We start from the raw sequence: 23,490 nt of genomic DNA, 5'->3' as shown, positions 1-23,490 counted from the left end.
TCTTTCTTTGGGCAGAAAGTGGCTTGAAGGGTGTCTTAGCCCTGTCATTTATCCCTTTGGTACCCCTCTCCATGAGTGAAATGGTATCTGGAGAACATACACCTCAGAGAAACTAGAGCTCCCTTTCTTTGGTGGAAAGTGGTCCCCAGGGGAATTGACCTCCACCTGCTTCTCATCCCCTGGATACTTGGGTATTTCACAACCCTTATACTGCATCTGCTCTGGAGGAATAGCATCCCTCTAGCAGATCCCATTCCTGCCTCCTCCTTATCCTGGAATAAGGACCGGATTTCTCCTTCCCCTGCCCTTCCCTGGTTGGAGGATTGCTTTGGGAAGGAAGTACTCCCACCCTGGGGAAAAGCCTCAGGGATTCCATCTTAGTTATGGCTCTGTGTGACAGAGAGGGGCTGGTCCATGCCCCCAACTTTTAGTCCTGCTCCCGACACACTTGCCCATTTTGTTTCAGCTCCAGCTCGTGTTAAAGGCCATTGGCAATGCGGGCTTGGCAGCAGCCCCTCTCGCTCCCACCCTGAGCTCCTGTGCAGCCATGAAAGGCAATGCCCCTGAAATTCGGCTGGCTGCAATCCAGGCCTTTCGGAGGATCCCTTGTTTTGTGAACGTGAGCTTCTCTTATGGTTGCTATGGTTTGTTGGCACCTGCATTGTAATGGGGAAGAGCAGTTCTCATTGAGCTGGAAACTCCAGGTTCAGGTCTGAGGTTTGGCTGTGTCTTAGCTCCTAGCTGTTTGACCTCGGGCCTTAAAATGTGTTTGCTGAATTGAAATGAATTTATAAACCACTGAGTGCTCCACAAATGTGAGACATTCGTATCATTATTATTAATCTAAATTGTATTGGCTCCTTACCATTTGCTTGTCAGCGCTCTGGGCTTTCCCAGCTGTACCAAGCCACAGAAGAAGATGCCGAGATCCGCATCACTGCCTACTACTTCTTTATGAAATGTCCCAGTGAAGAAGCATTTGCCTTGGTGCGTGAAACTCAGGCAGCAGAGCAGTCTACCCAAGGTCAGTGGCAGTGATGGGCTCCACTCCACAGGAACTGAGGGAAGAGCCAGCCAGTTCTAGACTGGGAAAACAATATTTCTAGAATGCATAATGGTGTCCTGGAATCTGGCGGTCCAGGCCCACACAGACTGTGGAGTAGACTGTGGTTGGTGAATGGAAATAGATCACATTGGGGCTGATACGAAGCAAAATGTGTTGAAGTAATAATAATTGTAAGTAAGAATCATAAGAAAAAGCCATTGACTTTCAGGTGGAAAGAACCTGAGAGAGCATCTAGCATATAGGGTAACTCCCATTTTTATAGATGAGGAAACTAAAAATCTGAGATGTTGGGACTTGTCCTTGGTCACAAACATAGGACTAGAACACTGGGATCCAACTTCCTGTCCATACTTGTATAGTACTTTATAGTTTTGTTTTTTTCCCCAAATGATTTGTAGCATAATGTCTCCGGGTGTTGGTTTCCTCATCTACCTCTTCTAAAGGATTAGACTAGATGATCTTGGACGCCCCTTCCAACTCTAACTCTTTTATCCTAAATTATCTCATTTGAGCCTCATAATAACCAGAAACACAGATCTGGATTCCTACATTTCCCCCTCCCCCCCAAAACTAAGAGAATCCCTCTCTCATAAAATGTTTTGGAGACCATGTGTCTCTTTACCCTAAGGCTGGACTGACATGAAGCAGTGTTAAGATCCTAATTATGAGATAAATTTCCAGGTTTAAAAAAGGCCCTTTGGCTTTCATTTTCCCAGGGAAGGGCACAGGCTTTGGAAATAAAAGTTACTGGGGAAGCATTGGTATGTAGGGATATATGGTCTTTTTTTTTTTCCAGAATGGGGGTACTGAGATGCTTGGTATCTCTCTTTAAAATCACAGAATTTCAGAGTTGGAAGGGATTTTAGAGGTCATTTAGTTCAGCCCATCCCTGAATAAGAATTTCTCCAATGTTTCCAGTAAATTTGAACCCAACATTCCACCAATCCATCTTGGAGCCCTTGCTTTGATGACAGCTAGTGAGAGGGAACACACTATTTCTTAAGGCAGGCCATCCCACTGTTTGACAACTCTAATTATTAAAATGTTTCTCCTTACATGGAGCCTATTGCTTCTGGTTCTGCCCAAATCTTTGTTGCACATGAGAGGTCTTCTAAAACTTGAAAAAGCCATCCTGTCCCCTTTAAGGCTTTTCTTCTTTAGACTATACATCCCTTGTTCTTTCACCTGATCATTATATGGCACAATCTCAAGGATACTGGCAATCTTGCTTTGCCATCCTTTGGATGACCTCCAGTTTCTCAATGTTCTTCCCAAAATACGGTTCCCAGACTTGACTTTGTAGGTATGTTGCTTTCTTCCTCACTGACTATCCCATTCCTTATCCTGCCTCTTCCTGGCTCTAGTGGGAGCCTTCGTCTGGAGTCACCTCTCTCAGCTGCTGGAGACTGATGACCCCCTCAAACGTTCCCTTCGGGACTCCCTCCCCGATGACATCCTCAGCCAAGAATTTGAATCTGAGACCTGGAAACATTCCTCCTATTCAGATTTCACCTTTCGCTCAGGTATGATCAAACCCAATCAGCTTGCTTTTTTTTTTTCCTCTTGTTAACAAGATGTTTGATGGAACTTCATTTTGGACCCTCACAACCTGGCCCCAACCTCCTTTTCCTAAGCTTTATATCATATAACTCTTATAGACTGTATATCTCAGTCAAATAGGACTATTATTCACTGTCTCCTGAATATATTCCACCCTTTCCTAAGTTTGTTTACACTTGGAATTTTTTATCAATATCTGCCTGTTGAAATTTTATCCCTCCTTCAAGGCTCAGCATAAATGCTAATTCTTCTACTAAGCCATCCCTGATCCTTCTAGCCTGACGTTTCTCTCTCCCCTTTGCCTCTTGGATGTACTTACCACATTCTCTTTTCTCTGGTAGATATTTGTTTATATATTGTGTCTCTTAGTAGACTATAAATTTCACAAGAGAAGGTACTGGATTTTATTTATCCCTGTATCTCCCCTAGCACTTAATGTAGGCATATGTTTAGAGGTCACTCTCGATAAACATTTATGTAATTAATGCATTCATGAGATTGGCTAAAGTGAGAACTGAGTTGTTCTGGGAAACATTTCTTCTTGGGATCATTTTACTTTTGGATCAGATCTGTGATTTTATTGGTATAGGGTATTCCCAGTAAGAAAACTCCCAATACAGATCAACACCTGTTTTTAGAGTTTTCTGAGGCATTGAGAGATTAAATGACTTGTCCTTGTCACACTACCAGTATGTGTTAGAAAGCAAACTTAACCTAGGTCTTCCTAACTTCAAAAATTCTCTGTGTATTATACCATACTACATCTCACACCTGCATTTGAACCAGGGACCTTTTGTTTTAATTGGGGATTGTTAGTATTTTTTGATTAGCCACCCTACAGACCCCATTAGTCTAGCTAACATACATATGGTCATTGAATTAATGACTTGCATTTCCTTCTTTTCCCTTTATTATTTCTCTAACCTTTGTCTCTATGACCTGCTTAGATATCTGTTCTCTACTCTAGGAGAGAAGCAGAGGGGACTGAAATGAAGACCTTGCCCCTCTCATTGTCAGGACTTCTGGAAAGGCTGACTCTGCCCCTTGTTGCATTAAATGCAGTTTCAAAGTCAACTGGTTACTTAAAAACACTGCTTTGTTGTAGAAAGGAGATGTGACCCTAATTTCTTCCCTTTCAGGCTCCAGCAGTATGGGTGCAAATCTGGAGGCTACTCTGCTATTCTCCCCAGCCTCCTTCCTCCCCCGCTCCCTCATGGCCAACCTGACCATCCACGTCATGGGCCGTGCTGTCAACATTCTGGAGGTAAGACCAGCATTTGTTTCACTTTTCACAGTATCTAGCAGGACAGACATCTAGGGAGGTCTCAGTGAGGCAGCGGTGGCACAGCAGAAAGAATATAGATTTAAAGTTAGAGGAGCTGCATTCAATCAATTTATCAACAAGTGTTTACCAAGTATGTACAATGTGTGATGTGCTAAACGCTGTGCAAGGTGCTGAGGAATATAAGTATAAGGAATAAAATGATTCCTACTCACAAGGAACTTATATTCTTTTTTTATTATTCTTTCGTTATTTTTAACATTAATTAATTTTTTTTTTTGTGAGGCAATTGGGGTTAAGTGACTTGCCCAGCTCACACAGCTAGTAAGTGTCAAGTGTCTGAGGCTGGATTTGAACTCAGGTCCTCCTGACTCCAAGGCTGCAGCTTTATCCACTGTGCCACCTAGCTGCCCCCATTAATTTTTTTTGGAGTTCCATATTCTTTCCCTCCTCCCTGCCCCTCCCCTCATTGTGAAGGCAAGCAATATTAGATCAATTATACATGTGAAATCATGGAAAAATATTTCTTTATTAGCCATGTTGGCAAAAAAAAAAAGTGAAAAAATTATATTTCAATCTGCATTCCAGTTCTCTCTCTGGAGGTAGATAGCATTTTTCATCATGAGTCCTTTCGAATTGTCTTAGATCATCATATTAATCAGTGTAGCTAAGTCATTGTTGCAATATTGCTATTACTGTGTACAATGTTCTCCTGGTTCTGCTCACTTTAGTTTGCATCAGTTTATATAAGTATTTCCAGGTTTCTTTGAAACCATCTTGCTCATCATTTCATATAGCGCAATAGTGAAGGAACTTACATTCTAATGGAAGAGGGAGAGACAGCAGGTAAATATGAAATATAGAAATATATAAAATATCTAAATATAAATCAATAAAATAATATTATAAATATAGAAAATACATATAATTAAAAGTTAATAAGCATGTATTTCTATCACATCTATCTATAGCTATCTATATCTAGAGAGACATTTATATATAGATACAGATATCTACATAGACATATTACAGATATATCTATATAGATAGCTATAGATATCTAGAGATCTATTTTTAGATAGCTAGATATAAATTACAACATAGTTTAAGAGGGAGAACATTAATAATTGGAGAATCAGAAAAAGCTTCATATAGGAGAGTGGCTGAACTTCATCTCAAATAAAAAGTGTGACTCTTTGAAGGAGAGATAAGTAAGGAGCACATTCCGGGCACCATTTCAAAGGCAGGGAGACAGGAGATGGAGTGTCATGTATGAGGAACAGAGAGAAAAGGACATTTTGGCTGGATAACAGAATGTAGGAGGGAGAGTAATGTCAAATGTTAAAGTCTCATCTCACACTAGACAAGTCATTTTACCTCTGGCTGTGATGGTTTCCTTTTCTGTAAAATGAAAAGGTTTTTACTGAGGATAACTGAGGATACTAAGGTTCAGTGCCCTCATGATTTATCTAGGAAGCTTTCATCCCAAACCTTTCATTTAAAGCCTGTCACAGTCTGGCTCCCCCCTATCTTTTCAAATAGATTTTACTTTATTCCCTTCATGTACTCTACATTCCAGCCAAACTGGGCATTTTGTTGTTCTCAGTCACGTGACTTTCTGCCTTTACTCAGGCTCTCCAGCATATCTAGGGTGCAGGATAGAGTGCTAGCCTTGGAAGCAAGAAGGCTTGGGTTCAGATACCCACTCAGACATTTACTAGGTAGCTGTGTGGCAAAAAAAAAATCTCTGTGCCTCAGTTTCCTCATCTGTCAAATGAGTGGATTGGATCTGATGACCTCTAAAAGTCCCTTCCAACTCTAAATCTATGATCCTGAGAATTCACTTTCTCCTTACCTCTTTCTTTTAGAATACCTAGTTTCCTTCAGGGTTCAGCTCAAGTTTTGTCTCTTATAGGAGGCCTATGTTAATTCCTTCACTTGCTAAATGACATTCTTTTGCCTATTAAAATTACTTTGTATGGATTTTCTATTTATGAAGTGCTCCTGGCATGGAAGGACTGCTTTATTTATGTATGTATTTATTAATTAATTCATTTATTTTATTTTTTTCATCCTTTTTATGGCTAGCTAAGGTCTAGCACAGTATCTGGCATATAAAAGGTGCTTAATAAATGCTTATCAAATAAATGCACCAGCTTGGTATTATCTATGCAATTGTTCTAGGAGAAGATCTCAACTGACTCTATCCCCTGAAACTGGTAGGTCTCCTTCCACATTGGACTCGGGATACTTTCCAAATCTGTCCCCTTTTTCCAGACTCCTAATGGAACCAGGAGGTTATGATTGCCACTTTCCCATCAGCTTTCCAAGATTGTTTATATTCCAGTTCTGCAAAACCCCCATTGCCTGTTCTGAATGTGCTTCTTTTCTCAGCTTGGACTCCGGTTAGAAAATGCCGAAAAGCTGGCTTACAGGGTGTTTGGTAGGCCGCCAGCGATGGCAGCATTCTGGGACGATGATGAGAAAAGTGATACTGACACAGAACTGGCAGATGGAGTCAATGAGAAGAAGAAGTCAGGGCTGGCTAGAGCTGGGTGCCCAGGTGGGGGACACAGTAAGATGAAGGAGCTCCAGGAGAAGGTAAGGGAATTTGTAGACCCGCACCCATCTCCCATCCACACACATACAGCACACATCATCCCTTCAGGGGCTCTGGGACAAGTTTTTGAACATAATGATGCCATGTAGAAGTGAGCAGGCAGGTCATTCAGACATCAGTGAGATAGTGTGCTTTCTCCCACTTACAGAAAACAAATCTCTAGGGCAGATGTGTACCTGCTCTTTCTATACAAACAATGCTTGGGATCATGCTCTGCCCCTAATCCTACCTCAAGGTTAATCTAGATTCCCTCTATCCTGACCCATTACTTATTTTCCCTTTTTCTCCATATCCAGACCTCTTCCCATCAGCTTTCCAAGATTGTTTCTATTCCAGTTCTGCAAAACCCCCATTGCCTGTAGTGCACTGAACTAAGAGTTGGGAAGATCTAGGGTCAAATAATTCCTTAGTTACTTTCTAGCTATGTGACCCTGGCCAAGTCACCTAACCTTTGTGAATCTCAGCTAGCTCATCTGTCAAAGAAGGGGGTGGACTGGGTGGCTTCTAAGGCCCCTTGTAGCTTGTAAATGCATGATCTTTTGATCACCTGCCAACCCCAAACCTCTCACGAAGCCCCATCTGAGCAGTAAGCTGGGGAGGAAACAATGAACAATTGTGGATTTGGAATTGGAGAACCTGGATTCAAATTCTGATTCCTCTTCTATCTACTTGTATGGCCTTGAGTAAGTTATTCCCCAACTCAGGGCCTTGGTTTGCCCTTATAAAATGAAGAGTTGATGAAGAGGCAGGGCATAGTAGATATAGATAGCCAGCACACCTTGAAGTCAGGAATTTCTAGGTTCAAACCTTACCTCTGGCACATAGTGTCTGTGTTGACATGTCACTCACTCTAGGCAGCTCTCTGAGCCTGAGGAGGTCCTGACTTGCATTGGAGGAAGAGACTTCTTCGCTGTGAGTTCCCTTATACCAATGAAGTCACAGGCATTGTCTAAAAATAAAATAGAGGGTTTAAACTCAATGAATTCTAAGGTCCCTTTCAACTATAAATCTATGATCCTTTGATTCTATGAAAATAAAACAAAGTAAAATAAAGTAAGAAGGTTGGGCGAGATGTTCTCTACAGTGCCTACCAGTTCTAACTTTTTGGATTCTTCACTTGCTCAGGTGACTCAGAGGTGGGGGAAGAGGAGGGACCTGCAGTGTGGTCTCAGTCTGAAAATTTTTGGGAATGAGCTTAGTTTCGCGGACTGTGGGGCAGTGAGAAGCCACATGAAGAGGTACTCCCTGAACCTGGCTGAACTGACTGTCAAGCTCCTCAAGGTACATGCTGGGTGGAGCTGCCACTAGGCTTGGGATCTGATTGTTGACAGGAGGTGCTGTCAATCCCCTCCCTTTGGCTGCAGGGTCAGGAGGTGCAGATTAACAGGAGGCTGAGCTTGGCAACGGAAGAGCTCTCCTTTCCAACTGTGTCAGGCCTCCCTGTGCAATTGGCCTTGAACGCATCAGCTGCCATCCACATCCGGATACGAGGGACCGTGGACTTCAAGCAGCTTTCGGATTTCTCCTTGGAGGGCTATCTTAAGTCAAGGTACCAAGAGCTGTCCAGAGTGTAGGTACTGAAGCCCCAATTCTCCAGGGCTATGTTCCTGGCATGGCTCTCACCTGCCACAGGGAAGAAGGAGCTAAATGGAAGCATCCGCGTGGGCCAGGGGACAACCTCAGAACAACAGAAACAGCTCACATTTATGTGAGCCTTTATGGTTCTTACATACCTTATGTATATTATTTCATTTGATCCATATAACACCCCCTGGAGGTAGATACCAATCAGTCAGTATTAAACATCATGCCAGGCATCATGCTGGGCACCAGGCACAAGTACAAAATCAATCAATCCCTACTCAAGAGGGGCTTACACGCTAAGAGACAACAAATAGTACATATATATCACATATATAGTACATATATAGCATGAATATATGAATAATATATATATATATATATATAGCATATGTAGACAAATAGTACACACACATACATGCATATATATATATATATATATATATATATATATATATACATATACATATAATATAAAGTGAATTAAAACATATCCAAAGTAGTTAAATACAAGGTAGTGTGGGAGGAAAGGGACTCTGTAAACACGGTCTAACCTCTTGTCTAATCTCTTATTGCTCCTTTTCTGTTCAGGTTAGGGCTATACTCAGAACCCTCTCTGGCCCTGCTCCCCTGTTCCTGCCCCTGCCTCTCAGATGAAGATCTCAAAGCACCTTTTCCCTTTCTTCTTGTTAATGACAATAATGAATGGTGTCCTTCCCTCCTTGAGAGCTTATCTCTCTGTAGCTATCCCCACCTTGCTCCTTCTCTCAGGCATACATACAGATAGCATTTGGGGGGATCACAAAAGATTCTATGCAGAGATTGTACCTAAGCTCCATTCTAAAGGAAGAGAAGAACTCTGTGAGGCAGAGGTAAGGGGTGGGGGTGAGGGGGCAGTGTGTTCTAACCATGAGGGTCAGCCAGTGCAAAGGCATGGAAAGAGGAGATAGACTGTTGTGAGTGAGACACAGAGAAAAGACCAGTTTAACTGCCTCATAGAATCTACATTTTTTTTTTTTGGCTAGGCAATGGGGTTAAGAGACTTGCCCAGGGTCACACAGCTAGTAAGTGTTACATGTCTGAGGCCAGATTTGAACTCAGGTCCTCTTGAATCCAGGGTCAGTGCTCTATTCACTTTGCCACCTAGCTGCCCCTGCCTCATAGAATCTAAACAGAGAGTAATGTCCAATAATGCTGGAAAGGTAGGTTGAGGCCAGGTTGTGGAGGGGTTTAAAAGATAAGCGGATGAGTTCATAGTTTATTCTTGAAGCAGTAGTGAAAATATCATCATTCCCATTTTGCAGATGAGAAAACTGAGGTGCATGTGTGAGTGTGTGACTTGCCCAAGATCAGTTCCTAGCTACTAGTTGGTGCAAATGAGAAATGAATCCATGTCTGTTGACTCCAAGTTTGACATTCTTTACAGGAAACTGTGCCATTATCAACTCTCTTCAAAACCATACCTGTGTGGGAACAGAGAGAGCTAAGTTTTAGTCCCAGTGTTCCTTAGCATTGATTTTTAAAAATTTAACTTTAAACAACAACCTAGCTGAACTTGTTTCCCCATTTATATATTTTATTATTTAATGTACATCTGCATATATATGTACATGTATGTATGTGTGTACGTGTATTTGAAAACGTGTATACAGAAATTTAGGGGCAGCTAGGTGGAGCCAGAGTGCACAGAATGCCAGGCCTGGAGTCTGGAAGACTCCTCTTCCTGAGTTCAAATCCAGCCTCAGACACTTACTAGTTGTGTGACCCTGGGTAAGTCACTTAACCCTGTTTGCCTCAGTTTCTCATCTGTAAAACTGAGCTGGAGAGAGACATGGCAAACCGCTCCATTATCTTTGCCAAGAAATCCCCAAACGTGCTCACGAAGAGTTGGACATGACTGAAACAATTGAACAACAACAACAACAAGAAATGTATGGAGGCAAAACGGGAGAGTAGAAAGAACACTAGCTCAACAGTCAGTGAGCCTGGGTTCAAATCCCTTCTCTGACACTTCCTGACTTTGTGCCTTTGGGCAAATCCCTTAATCTCTCTGGGTCTCAATTTACTTATTGGCAAACTGACGGGCTTAATTGCCAGGTGCTGTGCTAAGTAGGTTAGACAAGATGGCCTCTGCTTTAGATCTATGATCCTATGAAGATGAATAGGAAAGTGTAGAATGAAAAGAGGCAGAATGTCTTAGTGGGCAGAGTACTGGACGCTTTGTTATCCACTATGTGTACAAATCCTACGTGTTCTGTGACCACGGACAAATCACTTAGCTTTTCTGATTTCCATATTTCACTTAGGTAAGTTACAAATGGGGTGCAATAGGACTTACCATGTGAATGAAATCACAGATCCTTTACATGTTGATGTAAAGTGAAGTATTTATTTTCCATATTTTGGAAACATAATCCAACTCTCCAAGGACTCTGCTTACTTATAGAAAGCATGGTGGGTAGAGAAAGGAGCAAAACAGATGTCTGAGGGTTGGTAGAAGGTATGACCCTGGGCTGTAGTTTTCCCGACATTTTTTACAGATTTGCAAAGCACTTTACATATGCTATCTTTTTTGATTTTCAAAACAACCCTGTAAGGTAGGTGTTATTACTATATTTTTGCAGATGAGGAAGCTGAAGCTTAAGTGACTTTCTCAAAGTCACACAGCTTGTAGGTGTCTGAGGCAAGATGTAAACTCAGGTCTTCGTGATTCCAAGCTATCACTCCATCCTTTGCTTTCCTCCTAGCTGCTTCTTCTAAGAAATGTCTACCATTGTGATTGGCTCACCAATTGCAGTTTGTCTATATATTTCACCTTAGTGCCTTGATACAGATCGCAGCTCAGATGAGTGTGGCAGGCTTCCATGGGAAAGTGGGGGTGAAGTGGGTGACTGGCATTCGAAGTTCCACTAGCCTCGATGGAGGAATCACGGTGAAAAGGGGACAAGAACTCAAGATGTTTCTGAATACACCTGAAGAATCCATGGAACTGGTGAATTTCAGGTAGGCCTAAGTAGTAAGGGACCATGTTTTACTGGATGTTTATGAAAGAGTTGGGCTTGGCCTTATTTCCATGGCCCATCTTCCCTTTGGACGTAGTTTCTCCCAAGTATTAGCTGTCTCTTAGGCTTTTGCTTATGAGGTGGTGAGGTCAGAGATGGACGTGATCTCCGATGCACCTAATAGCTTGGGTGAGTTAAGTGGAGGAATCTAGAACTAGCTATGTCTTTCCCTTAGCTCTAAGTTGTATCTCACGACTGTGGATGGTGTGATGAATATTGACCGACTAAACAGCCCTTCAGAGATGAAGTCCTGCACTGGAGAAGAAGGTAAGCAGCTAACCTCATCACTCCTCCAACTTGAGAGGGAAAATCTGGTGAGAGCCACAAGTGAAGTAGCTGACTTCAGACTCTAAAGTGGCTCCTTCTTGTTCAAAGGAATGTTTTGGGGAGTGTTACTTTAAGTTCAGGAAGCCCTTTATGTGTGTGATCAGTTCCTGGTTCCCTAAAAGGATAGGTTTGGAAACAGTGTGGATATGATACCACATATATTCTTATTACTGGAAATGTACTATTATAATGTTCAGTGACCCCAATAGAGTGTTACTCAAAACAGAAGTGACAAATCTCAAGAAGAATCATGCCAGTCTCCAGATTTTCCAGTCTTCTATATAAACTCAGGTGTTTAAACTTCATCATTCCTTTCAAAGAAGCAAGCCTTCATTCCCTTAAGACTGTGTTTAAGATAATGGAGCCCCTTTTCTTGGAAATAGAATCCTAGATGTCTTGAGGAGGTGAGGGAGTATGTGTGCATATCCCCATTTAGGACTTTGCCCAACTTTCCAGCATTCCAGGATCAGCAGTAAGACAAGGATGCAGTTATGGGTTATCTATCACCTTGGAACTGGAATCCATTACCCAACGGGGTAATACTGCTATCTCTGCACTGTCACTGTTTCTTGTTTTTCTCCCCAGCATCTCATATTTGGGGCTGGCAGATGTGTTCTGAAGTGTCTTACCCAGCTCAGGGCCAGCCTTTCTCTCTTGCTGTGCCAATAGCTGCAGCAGTGACATTAAAGAAGCAGGACAAAGGACTACAGCAGTACCTTCTAGAAGCTGCCTATGCTTATATTCCTCAGGTAGGTCAGAATGTAATTGTACCCCACCCACCCCCTACACCCCTATCATAAACCTATCAGTGCTATCTCAGTCTGATTGGGTCTCAGCTACCACAGCATGGCCAGTGCCTTTTGTTCCCACAAACCAACCTATGGCTCACGTATGTCTCAACCTGGCCTCCCAGATGGGCCACTTGGCTGAATGAAAACTGCTAAAGACAGCGGAGCATAGCAGGAGGAACACAGGCATAGGAATTAGGTGACCTGGCTTCTAATCCCAGCTCTGGTCCTAACTTGCAGTGTGTCCTTGGGTAAGTTTTTTTTTTTAAACCTCTCTGGACTTCAGTGTCCTCTGTCAAATCAAAGAGGTAGACTAGATGCTCTCTAAGGGCCTCTTCAATCCTCGTATTCTGGGGTTCTCTGATTAAATGACTTCTAAGGTTCTTTCCAGATCTAACATTCTGAGGATCTATGATGAGGTGATTTCAATGAGGTGATTCCAGCCTTAATCCTCTACAGCAGAATTCTGTATAAATTTCACTTGTAACCACTAATACCCAAGCTTTTTTTCCCCTTTTGCCAAATGGCATGGCTTTTTCAAGAATGTCTCAGATTTTAGGGGAGACTCAGATGAGATTTCATGAGATTCTCAGTTGGGTTCTTTGGAGAAGAGATCAAAAGAGGCTGAGGGTGGGGTGGGGATTTAGAGCCCTGGCAGCTAAAAGGGGAGGTCATCCTTGGCAAGGGGTTACAAAATCTTCTTGGAAGGAATTTCCAAAGGGTGAGGGAGCCTTCTACGTTTCCAGAAGGAGAGTTGGATCCCTGAAGAAGCCACCATCCATTTCTTTATGGGCACACCAAAGTCAGAACGGCCCAGGGATGTGGGTGTGGATCTCAGCTTCAGTGTACCTCAGAAGAAGCTCCGAATCAAGCTACTTCATCCCAAGAAAAAAATCAAAGTGGATGGTATGTGTATGAAAGAATGAGATAGTAGAATGACTTGTTAGTGTGCCCTTATCCAGTAGCTGAATCTTTTTTTTTTGGTGGTTCCTTAGGGTGATTGTGAGTAATTTTTTACTGAACCTTGAATTTAGTAAGGACCTTAAAGGTTATCTCTATCAATAAGCATTTATTAAGCACACTTTGTTGTGAGGCACTTCTAAGCATCAGGAAAACAAAGGCAAAAACTTGGTGATAGGGATTCATCTCACCTAACTTCCCTCCAAATGCAGTGATACTTGCTCTAAGATCCCTGCCTTGAAATCCCCATTTAAACAAATCTAGTGACTAGGAGGCACTTCATGCCATGGTGATGTTCCACCCTGACCCCAGTCTTCTCTTCTACAGGCTAAACATCTCTAGTTCATTCAACCGTTCTTTTTTGCCTTGGCTTCCAGATCTTTCACCATCATAATCATCCTCATCCTTTGGACCCACTGTAGTTTGTCAATTTCCCTCTGAAATGTGCCACCGTAAACTGGCCACAATAAATTCTTCGTGTGTCATCTGAATTGTACAATGGGACTATGTCTTTCCCTGACCTGGATCCTATGTGGGTCCAAATGACTGGGGCTAGCTATTCTGTGTTTGCCTTTCTTTGTATTCCTAGCATTTAGCACAGGTGCTTGGCGTGTAGTGAGCTTAATAAATGTTTACAGGTTGGATAATATTAATGCAGCCCACAATTACATTAGTTTTTTTTTTTAAGCTGCAGTTCCACACTGTTGACTCGGTGTGGTCAACTAAAACCCCTAAAACACATATTTTTATGCTGCCTTCCCCAACATTGCCTCTGGCTTAAATACAGCTTGAATTGAAAAGCTTAGAGGTCTCAGACCACCCACTAATAGGCTGGGCTAAAGCTGTGGAGGGGAAGTTGGTGTAGGGCCTGGCTAAATATTCATAGGCCCAGTGCCTAGTTTATTTCACCGCATGGCTGGGTCTCACATTCAGAAATAAAAGCTTGAATCTGCAAGTAGCGAATGAACGTTTTACTCTTTTTTGGTTCCATTTTCCTTCATCAGCTCTTTTGATGGAAACTCATCCACATGTTCTTTTCCTAATAGGAAAAATTGATTCTCTCCAGAGTACCCGCTTTGGCCACCTGGAAATAATCTTGGATGACAAGGATGTTTATTACATCAAGGTTTGTCCACAGACCCCAAAGTCAGTTCAGTTACATTCAATAGATTTTACAAAAAAAAGTTTTACATATAAATTGCTAGATTTCTCTTATAATGGAGCAACATCAAGAGACTTGTTAAATGCTTAACACATGCAATATACTAGAGATGAATAAATTTTCGTCCTTGCCTTCAAGGAGTTTATAGTCTAGAATGTGATAAGTGAGTGGTGTGGAAAGAGTAGACATAAAGCATATTAGAATTGAAAAGAGGACAAAATTATGTCTGCCTGGGAATGGAATTGGGAGGGCTAGGAAGAGCTCAGAGAAGGCTTCATGGAGGATGTAACATTTCTGCTTGGCCTTGAAGCATGGGTAGGAATTCAGAAAGCAGAGAAGAGACAGTGAAATTCTATGGCATGATGAACAGTTGAGGTATGGTGAGGAATCCAATGGCTTGTGGCTTGAACATAGAGTCTATAAAGGAAGTAGTCGTCATTGTTGTCGTCGTCGTTGTAGGGGCAGCTAGGTGGCACAGTGGATAGAGCACTGGCCCTGAAGTCAGGAGGACCTGAGTTCAAATCTGGCCTCAGACCAAACACTTGACACTTACTAGCTATGTAACCCTGAGCAACTAACTTAACCCCAATTGCCTAAAAAAAATTTTAAAAAGTAGTAGTAGTAGTAGTAGTAGTAGTAGTAGTAGTAGTAGTAGTGGTGGTCATAGTGGTAATAGTACTAATGATAATCATAATTTGTTGTTGAGTCATTTCAGTTGTATATGACTCTATGACTCCATTTGGGGTTTTCTTGGCAAAGTTGCTGGAGTGGTTTGCCATTTCCTTCTCCAGCTCATTTTACAGATAAGGAAACTGAGGCAAATGGGGTTAAGTGACTTAACCAGAGTCACACAGTAAGTATTATGTGTCTGAGGCCAGATTTGAACTCAGGTCTTCCTGACTCCAGGCCTGGCACTCTATCCACCGTGTCACCCACTTGTCCAATAATGATAATAGTTAACATTGATCTCCTTTGATTTTCACAATAATCATGTGAGATGCTATCATCATCCTCATTTTACAGATTAGGAAAGTGAGGCTGAAACTGGGAAATAATATACACAAAGGGGTATAGAAACCTGTCTTACCCTATAGGAAAATAGAAGGGAAGGGGATAAGAGAAGGAGGTGGGGGTAGTAGAAAGGAGAACAGATTACGTGAAGGGAGAATCAGAATGCAGGCAGTCATGGGGTGGGAGGAGGGGGGAGGGATGGGGAGAAAATTTGGAACTCAAAATCTTGTGGAAGTGAATGTTGAAAAATAAAAATAAATTTTAAAAATTTAAAAGAAAAGAAACTAAGGCTGAGAGAGATTAAGTGACTTTCCCTGGGTCATACAGCTAGTAAGTGTCTGAGGTCAAATTTGAATTCAGGTCTTCCTAATTCCAATTCAATGGTCTTGCCCATGGAGCCGGCTGATAGAAAAAAATTGAATGATGTCAGATTTTGGATAGCCTTAAATACCAGATTTGAGAGTTTGGGTTATATTCATAGAATCCTAGCTCTAGAGCTGAAAGGGACCTCAGAAGCCATGTAGTTCAACTTCTTCATTTTACAAATTCGGAAACTGAAGCTCAAGGTAAGTGAGCTGTCTAAGATCACACAGACAGTGAGTGTCAGAAGTAGACAGTGGGAACCATTAAAGGGCATAGGGCAGAAGAGTGATGTAATCATAGTTCTTTAAGAAAATTCTTCTGGCTGCATGAGAAGAACAGATTGGAGCAGAAGGAGATGGGAGGAATGCAATCTACTTAGAAAGGTATTATAATAGTCCAAGTGAGAGAACATAAACTAGTTTGGTAATGGTGGGAATGTAGAGGAGAGGACAGATGGAAGGCATATTGTGGAGGTTGAATCAGATGGGCAAATTGCTGCAGGAGAAGATAACATTCCCATTTCTCCTATCTCCAGATTATTTGCATAATGCTTACTACCTTGTGATTTTTCTCTCCTATTACGGACCTTGAGATGCTTATTAGTACAAATCTTTACCAGGCTCAGCATATCTGGCCCAGAGGTCCGGGCTAATGCAGTATTTTTTGGAAAACACAGCTGCTGCGTTACTTTCTCTACTCCTTTGGGAAGGGAGGTGATCAGATGTCTAAGGAATGAATGAATGAATGTATGAAAAAGCATTTATTAACTGCTTACGGTGTTCTTAGCACTGTACTAAGTGTTAGGGATACAAACATAAAAATAAACAGTCTCTGCCTTCAGGGAGTTTACATTCTAATAGAAGAAGACGAGTATATAGGGAAATGGTGGCTATGGAAGTTTTTGGTTTTGAAAGTTACAGGCTTGGTAAGTAGAGTCATAGGAGAGTAGATTGTCCTGCCCTTTCCAGGAATAATGACAGTTGACTTGATTATGGCTCCAGACCTGGAAAAGGAAGGGAGAGGTGGGCAGGACTGGCCTGAAGATGCCTAGGGACCCAAGCAAAGCATAGCTGGAACTGGATTTAGATATGATGGGAATAGGAGAATAAGCATTTATATAGTGCCTACTGTGTGCTGGGTGCTGTGCTAAGTGCTTCACAAATATCATCTCATTTGATCCTCACAATAACACTGTGAGGTAGATGCAGTTATTATCCCTGTTTTACAGTTGAGGAAACTGAGGCAGACAGAGGTTAAGTGACTTGCCTGGGGTCACACAGCTAGTCAAATTGGATTTGAACTTAGGTCTTCCTGACTTCAGGTCCAAATCTCTATCCACTTTGCCACCTATCTGTTTCTGGGCGATTGAGGCAAACATCAGTTAGGTAAGGGAACCCCAGGCCAGGAGTTCTGGGAGCAAAAGGGGTGAATAATGATTTCTGATGTAGGCAGAAAGATGGCTGGAGAGAGAGAAGATGCTCTTTGTCTCAAAGCCACAATAACCTCCCACTTAATGAATTTGGGGACCTGCCTAATAATTAGATCCTAATTAATTGCTCATGTCAGGTGTGAACTTGTAGAATGTTTAAACTAGAGATATCATCAGACCCAAGCCCCTGATTTTATAAATGAGGAAACTGAGGCCCAGAGAAATCAAACAAGTTAATGATGGGATTGGGATGAAAATTCAGGTCTCTTGCCTTTCAGTTCAATGCTCTTTCCAAAATAGAACACTGTTCTTTTTCAGAAATCACAGGATTATTGGAGTTCTACTTAGTAGGTCTATTTGTATCTGCCTCGGGCCAATGGCCATCCCCCTAGCTGCCCCTACTGCTTTCTATTGCCCTCTGCATCTCTAACTCAATCATGTGATTATCTCAGAGAAAATTTTCCCCGAGAATCTTTTAAAAGTCAAGCAGGAAGGGCACTAGGATATAGAGGAAGAGTTAATTAAATCCCCCTCAACCCTCACTATTTAATTTCTATTAGATTTAATAGCCCAACTTTAAAAAAGGGATGAGGGACATGAACACAGATGCTTTATTTCAGGGGCTGAGTGACATTCAGACCTCCAGGGGGGAACAGAGATACGAGACTCAGCTGGAGGCAAAGCTGATCAGAAGAGGCAACCCTGTTATTCTCATGGGCAACATCACCAAACAAGTGGGCAGGAAGATGACATTCTCGGTGTCCCTACTGAATGTGCTGAAGGACAAAGCTTTCTTGTCAGGTAAGGAGGAAGGAACAAGCCAGCCTCTGTCCTTGTGGCCCTCTTTCACTGTGAATTCCTTCCCATTCTCTCTTCCTTCCTGCTCCTCCCCTTCCTCACCCCACCCTTCTCACTGCCCCTGATCCTACCCCACCCAACCCCCAAGCCTTGCTCAAAATGTTTGGGGTGAAAGGGACGTTAGAGATCGTCTAGTCTTATTTCCTCACTTGATGGATGAGGAAATGGAAACTCAGAGGGATGGAGTTATTTGTTCAAGGTCACGTAGCTAATTGGGGGCAGAGCTTGGAATGCTAACTCCCAGTGACTGCCACCATCTTCCTTAATGCTCAGTGAGAACAAAGCCAGGCCATTGAGTTCATTCCTCCCCTCCTCCCCTCAGTCTCAAATCCTGTTCTTTGTCTAGGTCTCTGACTGGCCCCAGATCTGTCTTCCATCTCTCTTTCCCCCTACCTTTTCTTAAGTCCATTTGGAGATCATTCCCTTGACTACTCTTTCACCCCTGAGTCTGATATCCCACTGATTGATTCTGCTTCTTCCAGTCACCTGGTGGGTCTTTCTCTCTGCAGCAATCCTGGAGAAGAAGGCAGAGGATGGACTCCAGCTATATGCACTGGAAGGAGAGGTCTACCTGCCAGATATCCTGGGTTTCCATGCTATTGGCCTGTTGCAGCAAAGAGGGAGCCTCTGGACCAATGCCCTAAGGATAAAATATGGGCTCCTAGGTATTGTACCATTTTGTGAGTGTCACATTTCCTGGGAAGGTTGGACTGGAGCCTTGGATGTGTCTACCCCAGTTCAGCACCATCTCTATTCAGGAAGTTGATGTCCTCCAAGTTCCTTATTAAGAAATAGATTGTAGATTTAGATCTGGATGGGACCTTAGAGGTCATTGAGCCCAAGTCTTTCATTTTACCAATGAGGAAACTGAGGTACAGAGAAATGAAATGACTTGCACAAAGTTACATAGTTAGCTAATTATGTGAATTTGGACTCATGCTTTCCTGACTGCAAGACCAGTACTCTGTCCACTACTCTCTGTTGCCTTGATGAGAGGGGCCTTATATATTTCTTTCTGAAAATGGGCTGATGATAACAGAGGGCATGGGACCCTATCTTGTCTCTGGCAACTCTCTAATTTCGTCTTTGCTGCCAGTAACTAAGAGGAAAAAGAGGATGGTAGTCTTCTATCAAAGATGCTATCCCTTAGGTTTTGGCCTCCAGTATCAGGAAAGCAGAAGAACCTTGGAAGAAAGTAGAGATGTGAACTCAGGTGAAACCCAGACAAAACAGACCAGATGCACAAACTCCAGGCTTGGAGTAAGAAAAGCTTGGATTTGAGGTCTGATTCTATTACTTTGTAACCTCAGGCAATATGCCTTGAGAAGTGAAAATCATTTCCATCTCATAATTAGGTGGGAATGTAACCTCTACTCCATGTTTAGGAAGACTTTAATAGAAGTGTTACAGGCTCATAGAGAGCTGGAGAAGACCTTAGAGGATATCTAGTCCTATATCTTCATTTTACAGATAAGGAAACTCAGGCCCCAGAGAAGTGATATCGTTTGCTCAAAGTCACACAGGCTCTAGGTGGCAGAACCAGGATGTTATCTCATCTTCTCTGATTCCAAATCCAACACTCTTTCCACTATGCCATGTCATGACCCTTTCTTGAGACTCATTAAATATGAAAGAAGGGATGGTTTGCTGGGGCTGTGGGCATCCTGTGCTCTCCTATCCCAGGAGCTGGGCTGTGTGTTTGCCTGGTAGGAGAAGGGCAGGTCTTTCTGTGTTGACCGGCATAGGAGAGGCCAAGCACCTCCAGCAGGAATGCAATGCCGGCCAGAAGCTTAAAGTGGAGAACCGTCTGGAGGTGTACAAGCTGGACCTTGGGCATGAGTTCCACTGCACTCAGGTGCCCACGTATAACCATAAGGTAGGTAGCTGAGTAGGACAGATGTCTGCATCAAGCCCCAGTCTGCCTTAGCTGTAGCTCTGGAGATGAGACTGTTAAAGGGGTTCTATTGATCTGTTTTCCTAGTTTTAGGGGCTGAGTGACATTCAGACCTCCAATTGTTGCCACAGTCATATATCATGGATGAGAGCTGTAACTTCTTTTATAACTTGCTTTTGAGGGAAGCTAAATGGATCCGATCTTTAAAGCTAGACTTCTTTAAAACAGTAATCCACAGAACAACTTTCTGTGCCTCTTGACATTTATTCATTTACTCATTATGGGAGCCCCTGGCATTGCCCTGGCTCTGTGCTCTGGGGCCAAACAGAACAGGTCCCATCTCTCCTCCATGTGAAGGCCCATCAGATACTTGAATATAGATATGATTTTCTCCTTTAGTCTTCTCTTTCCTGGCTAAACTCCTGGTTCCTTCAATCAGACCTCATGTGGTAAGTGATCCAGGACCCAACCAGAGACAAAAAGCACTTCCCTGGCCAGATCCTACCAGAGAGGCCAAATTGAAGAATAGGAGAATGGGTCTGGGTGTGCCCAGCAGTTGTGGGAAATAAAGAAAGGATTGTTTCTTGTCTGCTTGGCTGGGTTACCTAGACGGTTGCTGCTGCCCACCCAGCGTTCATAGAGACCAAAAGACTGGGGTTCTCCTCTCCACTTTCCCCCCCTTATTGTGAATGATTTTTCATGATGCTAAGCTGTTACTGGCAAGAACACATATGGACCTTTGTGTTCATATCTAGGAGGGAGAGGCATTTTAGGAAGGTCATTGACAAGCTGGAATGCATCCAGAGGAAGGACCACCAGGAGAAAGAGGGCTCTAGGAACCATAATATAAAAGGATCGATGGGAGGAACTAGGAATGTTTGCCTTGAAGAAGAGAAAGCTGGGGTGGCAGTGGGGAGAGATGGCAGTTGTCTTCTTAAAATGGAAAGGAACTGGAAGGGGGATGAGACTTCTTTGGGGTCACTCCACAAGGCAGAACTAGGACCAGAGTTGGAAGTTCCAAGGAGGTTGATTTCTAAGCTAATCATAAGAAACAGGTTCCTGAAGGAGTCCACAATGAAATGGTCAGTCCTATGATCAAGCAAAAAGTTGTCTGACTTTGGAAGTATTCTAGCAGAATAAGTACATGTTAGGGATGTTGTGGAAGGAATGTTCAAAAGGATCATGAGTTTGAACTAGAGAAGACTTTAAGTATAATCTGGTGTAACCTCATCATTTTGCATTTAAGGAAACTGAGTCCTAGAGAGTTTTAAGTGACTTGCCCAAGGTCACTGAGATAAGAAGTGGTAAACCAGGATTTGAACCCAGGTCCTGAGAAGCCAAATTCATCAGTGTGGATTAGATGACTTCTGAAGCTCTTTTAGTTCTGAGATTCTATGAAATCTCATAAGTTTAACAGTTGTTCTAAATTCTTCTTTCTGGCCTTGTACTTGCTTATTAAGTAAAACTCCTTAAGGAATGCATGAATCATCCCTGTTTATACTTTCACAGAATCACACAATTTAGAGGTAGAAGGGACCTACTAAGTCCAAATCATACCCAAAAGAAAAGAAATCCCCACTTCCACCTCCTCAACAAGTTGTCATCCTACCTCCGCTTGAATACCTCCATTGAAAAGGAATCAATCAGCTCTCAAGGAAGCTGATTACACTTCTGGATAGTTCCATTTAGGTTTTTCTGGACATCTAGTCTAAATTTGCCATTTTTGTGATTTCTACTCATTGTCCCAGGCTCTGTGCCCTGGGGCCAAACAGAAGAGTCCCATCTCTTCTCCATGTGAAAGCCCTTCAGAGATACTTGAACACAGATATGATCTTCTCCTTTAGTCTTCTCTTTCCTGGCTAAACTCCTGGTTCCTTCAACCAGATCTCATATGTGTTATGGACCCAAGGCCTTTCACCATCCTGATTGCCCTCCTCTGCCAGCTCCTCAGTTTATAGTATTCTTAAATGGTGTTGCCCAGGATTGAATACATTTTTCCAGATGTAGTCTGACTCTCATAGAAGAGTCTTACCTAAGTTAGTACTCCCTTTTTTTTTTTCCTACTGCCACCCATCCCCATTTTCTAAACTTTCAACTGCTTTCAAGGAGTAGCCTCCTTTAAAAAAGGATGGATCTTGACAGAGGGGTCATGATAAACTCAAGATGCACAATGAGACATTTATTTCTGGACTGGACAGATTCATGAATTTATTTTTCTTGATTACGCATATTTGTTACAAGGCTTTTCTTTTTCTTTCCCCTTCTGCCTCCAATGTAGGGGAAGGTATGAGGGAGAAAAAATAAATTCTTGCTAATTGGAAAAAGAAAAGGGATGACAAGGAGAGAGGGAGATAAGGAGAAAGGGGAGAGGGGTCTGATTAAGTACCATATAGTGTAGAGTCTTTGATTTAATTAGCTCTGTGTGTAGAGCACTGTGCTAGGTGCTGGAGGAGATGCAAAGTGCCAATAAGACAAGGCTCTGACCTCAAGAAGCTAATAGTCTTACAGAGATGATATCTGCTGGGCCAGTCTAGCCTTGGGGAGCCAACGTTGAGGGACCTGTGTCCTCCAGGTTCAACTGCAGCATGAGGAGAGCGTGTCCCGCCTACGTTCCATGTTGGAAGTGAGCTATGGGAAGCACTGGGATGAGATCAACAACAACAAAAAGCTCCGAATCAGCCAGACCTTCAAGAATGACTCTGGCCCAGCCCTGAGCAACTACTTCATGGAGGTAAGTCCTGCTGACTCTTCCTGAAGCTGTTGAAATGTCCATGGGGGTGGGAAAGGACAATAAACAGAGAGGGGAGGGAAGTGAGGTATATCTAAACTGTCATCACAGAGACCTATAGTTGAAGAAGAATTCAAGCAATCATTTAGTTTAGCCCTTGCCTCCAGATAAGACCACACCTGGTGATATGGATTCATGCTGGGTGGAAACATGGCAGCCAAGAGAGCTGATGGCCAGGGAGAACTTGTTCCCTGTCGTGAAGACACAGTGAGGTACATAGAATAGAATGCTAGATCTGGAGCCTGGAAGACTTGGGTTCAAATCCCACCACAACACTTGACTAGCTTGTGTGACACCAAGCAAGTTGTTTAACCTCTCTAGGCCTCAGTTTCCTCGTTTATAAAATGAGGGGTTGGACTTGATGACCTCTAAGGTTCCTTCTGACTTTAAACCTTTTTTTTTTCTGGTGGTTCTTAACTACAAAGGTTAAGGCCCCCTGTTCTGAACCTTTTTTGTGTCATAAACCACTTTGGCTATCTGGTGGGGCCTATGGACTGATCCCTTCTCCGAATAATGGTTTTTAAATGCACAAAATAAAATAGATTGCAAAGAAAACTAATTATATTGAAATGCAGTTATCAAAAGTTTTTTTTAAAAAAAAATCATATATCCAGGTTATAAATTCCTGCTTCGAAGCTAGGATCCAATGATTGCCTATGATTTCCTTACCATTATGGGTCCCGTCCTTTGGAGAAGTGTTGAGGATGCCATCAGCCACCCCACATCCTTTGCTTCCCCA

The 23,490-nt window shown here is 42.6% G+C and overlaps 1 protein-coding gene across 1 annotated transcript in view; it reads left to right on the top strand.

Moving 5' to 3' along the window:
- Positions 1-23,490, top strand: part of LOC110198340 (uncharacterized) — a 174,901-nt gene that overhangs the window by 39,171 nt on the left and 112,240 nt on the right. The window contains 16 exon segments of the mRNA XM_078151725.1: positions 467-619; positions 880-1,024; positions 2,431-2,589; positions 3,766-3,890; positions 6,303-6,509; positions 7,654-7,809; positions 7,893-8,077; positions 10,930-11,112; positions 11,347-11,438; positions 12,084-12,247; positions 13,033-13,192; positions 14,293-14,372; positions 17,832-18,012; positions 18,579-18,734; positions 19,815-19,945; positions 22,536-22,694. Coding sequence (XP_078007851.1) covers positions 467-619; positions 880-1,024; positions 2,431-2,589; positions 3,766-3,890; positions 6,303-6,509; positions 7,654-7,809; positions 7,893-8,077; positions 10,930-11,112; positions 11,347-11,438; positions 12,084-12,247; positions 13,033-13,192; positions 14,293-14,372; positions 17,832-18,012; positions 18,579-18,734; positions 19,815-19,945; positions 22,536-22,694 — 2,436 coding nt within the window.

This window comes from Phascolarctos cinereus, unplaced genomic scaffold (genome assembly GCF_003287225.1).
Source record: "Phascolarctos cinereus isolate Bilbo 61053 unplaced genomic scaffold, phaCin_HiC Scaffold_4;HRSCAF=312, whole genome shotgun sequence".
NCBI classification, from domain to species: Eukaryota; Metazoa; Chordata; class Mammalia; order Diprotodontia; family Phascolarctidae; genus Phascolarctos; species Phascolarctos cinereus.
Note: the sequence above shows the minus strand (reverse complement) of the source record. Positions and strands in the feature narration are given on the sequence as shown.